This window comes from Engraulis encrasicolus, chromosome 24, assembly GCF_034702125.1.
Source record: "Engraulis encrasicolus isolate BLACKSEA-1 chromosome 24, IST_EnEncr_1.0, whole genome shotgun sequence".
In the NCBI taxonomy this organism is placed as follows: domain Eukaryota; kingdom Metazoa; phylum Chordata; class Actinopteri; order Clupeiformes; family Engraulidae; genus Engraulis; species Engraulis encrasicolus.
The window spans coordinates 15924648-15932147 of record NC_085880.1 but is presented as its reverse complement, the minus strand read 5'-3'; the positions used below and the strand labels follow the sequence as shown (position 1 = coordinate 15932147).

At 44.0% G+C, this 7500-nt stretch overlaps 2 protein-coding genes across 3 annotated transcripts in view; one reads left to right on the top strand and one right to left on the bottom strand.

Annotated features, from left to right (window-relative positions):
• wdfy4 (WDFY family member 4) overlaps nucleotides 1–2106 on the bottom strand; it is a 113026-nt gene extending 110920 nt beyond the window's left edge. For both annotated transcript variants that reach the window (XM_063191356.1, XM_063191357.1), the window contains exons 1-2: nucleotides 1774–2106; nucleotides 1–150 (exon numbers count right to left, since the gene is read on the bottom strand). The exon at nucleotides 1–150 is cut by the window's left edge and continues 409 nt beyond it. In XM_063191356.1, coding sequence (XP_063047426.1) covers nucleotides 1–143 — 143 coding nt within the window. In that variant the 5' untranslated portion in view covers nucleotides 144–150; nucleotides 1774–2106. The remainder of the gene's footprint in view (nucleotides 151–1773) is intronic.
• Nucleotides 2107–3931: 1825 nt separating this feature from the next.
• Nucleotides 3932–7500, top strand: part of si:ch211-223a10.1 (putative ZDHHC-type palmitoyltransferase 6) — a 16356-nt gene continuing 12787 nt past the window's right edge. The window contains exon 1 of the mRNA XM_063192304.1: nucleotides 3932–4147. Within this exon, the coding sequence (XP_063048374.1) occupies nucleotides 4048–4147 (100 nt within the window). The 5' untranslated portion in view covers nucleotides 3932–4047. The remainder of the gene's footprint in view (nucleotides 4148–7500) is intronic.

Genomic DNA, 7500 nt, shown 5'->3' with positions numbered 1-7500 from the left:
GTGGGCGAGGCGGAGTGTGTGTGCGTGCGGTTGGGCGAGCGTCCGTGCGGGTGGATGTTGACGGGGCGGCTGCTCACGGGGCGGCCGCGATGCTCCTCCCCCGAGGCGCTCAGCTCCCCCGTCTCCTTGTTCACACGATGCATGATGGCCCTGCGACGTGACACACACACAGACACACACAGACACACACACACAAACACACACAGACACACACACAGAATAAACAAACAAAAAAACTTGCAATAAATGTTAAGTCTGAGAAAGTAGTGTTTCACTGTAAACTGTTGAGGTCTAACATATTGTATGAGTGTAACATATGAGTGTTAGCGTTTAGAAAAAGTCATATAGCCTATTCTACCTAGAAAAGGTTTTGTCTGTCCTATATATACAGTTGCAAAAAATGCAATGCATTTTAAATACCTGTGTTTTTTACGGTAAATGCAACAGTGCTGAAATAGTCTATCTTGTGCTGTGTGTGTGCGTGCATGGATTCGTGCATGGATTCGTGCATGCGATTTTTGAAGTGCATTTCTCAACAACTTACTAAGTTGGTTACTTGGCTGCAATGCAATTTCCCATTGAAACCAAGTAAGTTGTTAGCTGGTTAGAGAGAGAGAGAGAGAGAGAGAGAGAGAGAGAGAGAGAGAGAGAGAGAGAGAGAGAGAGAGAGAGAGAGAGAGAGAGAGAGAGAGAGAGAGAGAGAGAATATTTGTGTCTGGGCATTGTATTGCAGCTATCTGGACTTTGCAAAACAACAGCAACAAGACTGGCAAAATGCTGCTCAATCCCAGCCATCATAAGCAGTTTGTCCATCTAGAGACGGAGATGTCATGTATACCCATAGAAAACATTGGACTGACTAACTGTATGATTCACCCCGTACAACTCTGCTGTGATTTCCAGAAATGTTTGGATCTGTGTATCTTTAAATGGGCTGTGATCCAAATAAAAGTACCAAAGTGTGTGTGTGTGTGTGTGTGTGTGTGAGAGAGAGAGAGAGAGAGAGAGAGAGAGAGAGAGAGAGAGAGAGAGAGAGAGAGAGAGAGAGAGAGAGAGAGAGGAAGATCTGATCTCTGTGTCCTGTCACTGCAGCCTAAATATATACAACATCCCAAACTCAATTATTCTCTCTCCTCTCCACACTCCTCCACCTCTCTTCCTCCCACATACGGTATCTCCATTATCTTTATTCTGATGCGCCTACCTAAGGAGCTCCTACCTAAGGCTAAAGGCCTGAAAACCTCCTCAAGGAGTCTGTACAGTTGTTGGCACACAAACACACACACACACACACACACACACACACACACACACACACACACACACACACACACACACACACACACACACACACACACACACACACACACACACACTCCCCCGGACCCGGTGCACTACCACACGAGGCACGTGCTGGATAAGCTCACATAGAGCCGTGAGATTGCGCGCCTGCATACCAATGGACTTCTATAATTCTGCTCCATGAGACCCCCACTGTTCCTGTCATGGGAGCAAAACAAGACTACTTTCTGGACACTCCTCACATACCAGAGTTCATCTCTCAAACACACACTCAGAGACACACACACACACCCTCCCCTCCCACACACACACACTCTCTCTCATACGCACACACACCAAAGTAACAGACACAACCCCACAGTTGTGTGTCGTCGTCGTCGTCCCCCCCCCCCCCCCCCCCACACACACACACACACACACACTTCCCTCAATATGTCAGGCCATAACACGGGTGATATGAGATGTCTGTACCTGTGTTTAAATGGTCTGAAGCAGACAGTTTGGCCGTGTGGGCGCTATTTCCTTTGGCGTCCGCCGGAGTCTTCCCGCAGCTATTCCATAACGGGCCTGTGTGGACACGCTCCGGTCTCCAAAGCTCCGCGCGGCCGTCCGTCTCTCTACAGCTGCAATGTTGCTGAGCGTGCTGTCTAATCCACCTCGGGAGCTACTGAACTTTGCTCAACGCGAAAAAAGTCTGACATCACATCACCCGCCTACCCTACCCGAGCCGCGCGCAGCCGGTCATGTGCCTTTACTTCCTCAGCCGGGAGAAGCACACACACACACACACACACACACACACACACACACACACACACACACACACACACACACACACACACACACACACACACACACACTACAGTGTACACCCGAGACACAGAAGAGGAAGAGCGAGAGAGGTCCGCCTGGTCGGGCCAGTTCTGCTGTCTGTGTGTGCTTGCGCTCCTGGAATCCTGTCCTCAGTAAACGCACACAACACACTCACACTAAACACACAGTCAGGACACAACTTGTGCCAGTAAACTCATAGGCTACAACAACACAAGGCAACCTCCAATCTAGGCTGCTATTGGACGTCGTGGGAGGCAAAAAAGAAATCCAACTGTCAGTAGCCTATGGTTACACAAAGGAGACAGTTTTGAAACAAATTCAAAAAACTGTAAAGTCAAATACTGTTCTGGAATAACGTAATGCAAATGACTATTGGACCGTTTTAAGACTCACGGAAACTTTGCATGTGACAACTGTAGTTTACAAAGTTTTCCCATGTCTTCATATACGGCTTGGGTGACGCTTGTGTGATAGCGTCATCTTGTGGTCAACAGCAAACAGGTGCAAATGACTCAAACGGCTCACTCGCACCAGCACGGACAACTGTCTCGAGAAGTTTTGAAAAGTCTTTGGAAACGCACGTGGCGCAATGTTGCTGAGAAACGTGGCACGTTGGTGCCACAGCATTCGCGTTTAATCATGCAATATATTGCCAAGGGACTGTTGCCAAAACTGTAGAGTACACAAGCGCGCCCGCGGCACTGCGAACACTGTCTTAACACATTTAGACTAGCCTATATCTGTGAATCAATGCGTAATCCTACTGTGCCACACTCAAGGTTGATCAATCGGCAGCTGAGGGAAGCCCATTGATTTCTTTAAGACAGTAGGCTATTCGCCCAATAGCGTAGAACTTTACAGCAGAATTGATTGTTATTACACAAGAAAGGTACACCAGCCCTAAATACCATGAATTTACAATTCAACAGCATTCTAAAATACGTTTTTGGAAATTCATAGTCTCTTCTTCCCGAGGTAGAGTCTCGCCTATTCTTCCAATGTGCACAAGTCTCTCCACAAACCCCAGACCTGCAGCTTTCCCGCTGGCGACCGGAAGAGAAAACTGAACCTGGAGTTTAAAAATAGATAGGCTACCGACAGGAGAGGGGGCATCATGATAAACAGTAGGCTACGGCGAGCACAGCTGATCAAAAGCGGATGTAACAAAACACCTTGCGTGTGTGTGTGTGTGTGTGTGTGTGTGTGTGTGTGTGTGTGTGTGTGTGTGTGTGTGTGTGTGTGTGTGTGTGTGTGTGTGTGTGTGTATTGGGGGGCTCACAGCTGATCAAAGTGAAACAAAAACACATAACGTTTAAGTTACCACACAGGCTACAGGTTACAAAAGCTACAGCAATTGACATTGCATCATGTAATACGGGCAATATTCACGTGTAATAAGGAGGACCATAAGGTAGAATAGAGTCTGAACTCTCATTTCATTTAATCTTCAGAATCATATCCCTGTCTGTGTAACTTGTTCCAAGAAGCTTTGTCCAAAACATGATGCGCCTGAGAGAGACATAGCCTATAGTGAAAGAGAAAGCGCGAGAGTGAGATAGGGACGGAGCTCGGGCTGTAGCTTTTGACAGTAGTAACAACTGTTTTTTTATTCCATTGTGCAGCGTCAGACTGGTTTAGTGTATGAACGTCTGGTCTTCTCGAGGAAATTACCGAAATTCACTCTGTGCTGTCATATGACCGCCGCGCGGTGGGGTGGGGGGCGTACCCCTCAGCGGTCACATGAGACGCCTCGGGGCGGTGCTCTTTCGCCTGTCCCACACTCTTGTCGTCCTAGTGCCATCGCTGTCATCAGAGACAAGCATCTCGTCTCGTGTTGCTTTTGTTTTCGTTCGCTGGTGTCGCGTGTGACTGATGGAGATGCTGGGCATGTAACGGGAGCAGAGCGCCAACATGGCCCCAGAAACGGGCATCATGGAAGCGGTGCAGCGCGGGAACGTGGAGCAGTGCGCACGACTCATCCAGAGAGACTCCTCGGTCCTCACAGAGAAAGGCAAGTAGAGAGCTTCACTTCCGCCAATGGCTTTCACTTTCACTGAAAGAGAAATAATATATCGGCCCGGTAGGTGCATTCACGGCAGCTATAGCTGTAGAGTGTCGCCGTGGGAACGCACTGAGGGGGATTTGAAAGGGTCGTCTTTGGTGCAGCCGTGGTATAATGGGTAAGGAGTTCACAGGGTTGTAGGTTAATTCCCCACCCTTACCAATCCCCTTCCTGCTTGCTTCCATGGCTGAAGTGCCCCTGAGCAAGGCACCCAACTCACAATGCTGCAGGACTGTAACCAATGCCCTGTATTGTGTAAATTGCTTTGAATAAAAGCGTCAGCTAAGTGTAATGCAATGTAGCCTAAATGCATGCATTGGCACACCGAGTAGAAACAGATACAGCACACCCCACATCAGGGCTGTCGTTAGGCCTATTTTAGGGGGGCTTTAGCCCCCTCTACATTAGTATTAGCGCCCCCTGTAACGATTTTGCACACAATTTTTTTTTTTTTTTTTTTACATTTTTCCAAAAACAAATGCAGTAAAGCACTGAATACGAACCACCAAGAAGGCAAGTTAATCTGAATACAAGTTCATGGTTGCTTATTTATTGTTTAATGCCACTTATATCCTTAATGCCACTTATTATACTGCACAGCAATAAAAGCAGGGTGCACAGCAATATGTTATGCGGGGGGGAAACAGGTAGAGGATTGTGCTTTGTGACTAACAACACCTCGAGAAAAGTGTAATTACTTACACGGATGAAATCTTCAGACCCAAAGTACCAATTTTCACGTGTAATAAATCAATTAGACATTGTCTTGAAATTATAGTTGAGTTTTTAATATTTGTCTTAACAGTTTGAAAACACACATGAACTGATTAAAATAGCTAATAAAATAGTAAAAATGACCAAATATCTGCCGGGGATGCATAGTTTTCCAAGTAAGGAACCTGTTTGAATGAATCGCTGCCTGACCACTGCTTCTCCTGGAGATGCGCAGTTAGTAACTCCTTAAAGTTCCTAGTCCTTGTGTAAATTATGCTATCGGCATTTTTATCTAATCATATTAACTTCCGTACATAATATTCATCTTTTGAAACATTTTGAAATGTTTTGTTTATCTTACATATAAGGAATGTTCATTAAAATGTGAAATAAAACATAAAAAATCCCTGTAACTAGTGTTTAAAAATAGGTATGGTGCTCTTAAAATAATTGTTCAAGAAGACGCTTTTGCACACCTCTGTAGGTGGGCAGGTGCGTAGGATATTATCCCAGTGGGGTTGTCATTCAAGTGTAAAGAAATCCTGCATACTGTCCATTCCACCAACAAACTTTAATACAACATGAAGAAGGTCGGATGACCGAAACAATGTATTAAAGTTTGTTGGAATGGACAGTGTGCAGGATTTCTTTGCTCTTAAAATAATGAATTCATAGTATAGACAAAACCTTAGCAGGTGAGCTGAAAAAATGTTCGGCGCACGCTGCGCGCGCATTTTCTTCCTCTGCGGCTAAGCCCCCCCCTGTCTCTCAAACCTAGTGACGGGCCTGCCCCACATGCTTGAAGAATAGACGCGCTTTGTCTGTATGCTCCTCCGTCAGTGGGGGCGTGTGTGTGTGTGTCAGTGAGTGAGAGAGAGAGAGAAGATTCTGTATTGCCCCCTAATGAATTGTAGACGTTTTTTTTATTTTTTAAATTTGTATTATTTTAGCTTTTTACATCATATACATTGCGCATATACACATCTGGATCATTCTTTAATTGGAGGTACATTTCAGTTTTCTTTTCTGTATTTTTGAGTATTTTGTTTTTCAATAAATAACCCAGGTGTTTCCATAGTATACACCCTTAAGTGTCAAAACGAATTGCCAAGCTTAATCTTAATTTACTGAAAAACATATTTTAATGAAAATAAACAGTTTCTTGTTTATTTTGTAAACCATGATACTGAAAAATGGTATGTCATCTTAAACATAGGCCAATATAAAATACTACACAGTACTACATACTACATAGTGTTTAAAGGTGCACTGTGCAGGAAATGGTCAAAAAAGGTACTGCAACTATGCTGCTCATTGAAACTGGGTTGCCTATTTAATTGCCAAATTTGATATTTTCATGAAAGTTTAGTAAGTAAGTAATAAACTAATATTTTGCAGCGAAAAATGTCTATTTCTGGAAATTCAAAATGGCGGACTATGGAGAAGATCCCCCTTTTCATGTATGAAAAGTGCAATTTTTCCAGTCATAATGAATACTTAGAATTTGATGGTGGTGGTAAGTATTCATGAAAAAGGTAACCTTAGTGAATGGGCAGAGTGAATTCTGGAAATAAACAACTAAAATTCTTACACAGTGCACCTTTAAGTCCATTAGCAAGCATTTTAAGTGATCAACCATATACTCTGTCATAACACCTGTGTCATATAACAACTCTGTCATAACATCTGTCACAGCTAATGGTAGGGGTGGGCGATATGACGATATTATATCGTGAATCGCGATATTGAGTAAAAGATCGTCTCGAATCTGCCAAAGTGGAGAAATCGTATAGATCGTCTTGCAGTGAGGATGTTTATTATCAGTATCAGAGTGACGTTTTCTCACTTTAGTTGTCGTCTTCAATTTATTCTTTACATCACTGTATTCCAATTGTGCACTTTATGAGAGTGCCATCAGTGTGTTAACATTGCATTAACATTGCATTAACTGCAAATTGGTAATTGCAAGTACATGAAAGTTGGTTTTTTTGTCGTATTTATTTTTTTCGATGGAAGGTCGTGATAAAATATCGAAATCGTGATTTCATGTTAAAATATCGTGATACAACTTTTTTGCCATATCGCCCACCCCTAGCTAATGGGTCATTCCATGTCAATTCACACGCCCTCCCGGGTGACCCTCTCCGATTTGCCTCATATCTCACATGCAGGTACCTTCTGATGCCAATTGAAAGCAGTATTGGCATCCTACGTCGGTTGTGTAGATGAGGCCCTCCCCCACTTTTCAAGCCTGTCAATTGCATACAACATTTGAAAGCAGATTTTGACACTTCTCTAGTTTTAGTTTGAAAGATACAGGCCTACAAATCACCATTGCCTTGTCTAGCCTTGAATTAAATTGACCAATTAAGCTAATTGAACTCTCAATTGTAACTTGGTAATTGACAGTGAGGATGTATATTGTTGCCAGCAATTGTTACTCTCAAAAGTTAGAAAAATAATAGTAATGTGTTGTCCCTCAAGACAGCATGACCATACTCTACCCAGCAGATGAAAAGCCATTTCTGGAGGCACTGTGGCGCAGTGCGCTAAGCCCCCCACATTTGGGCTTGCATGCCCACGGGGGC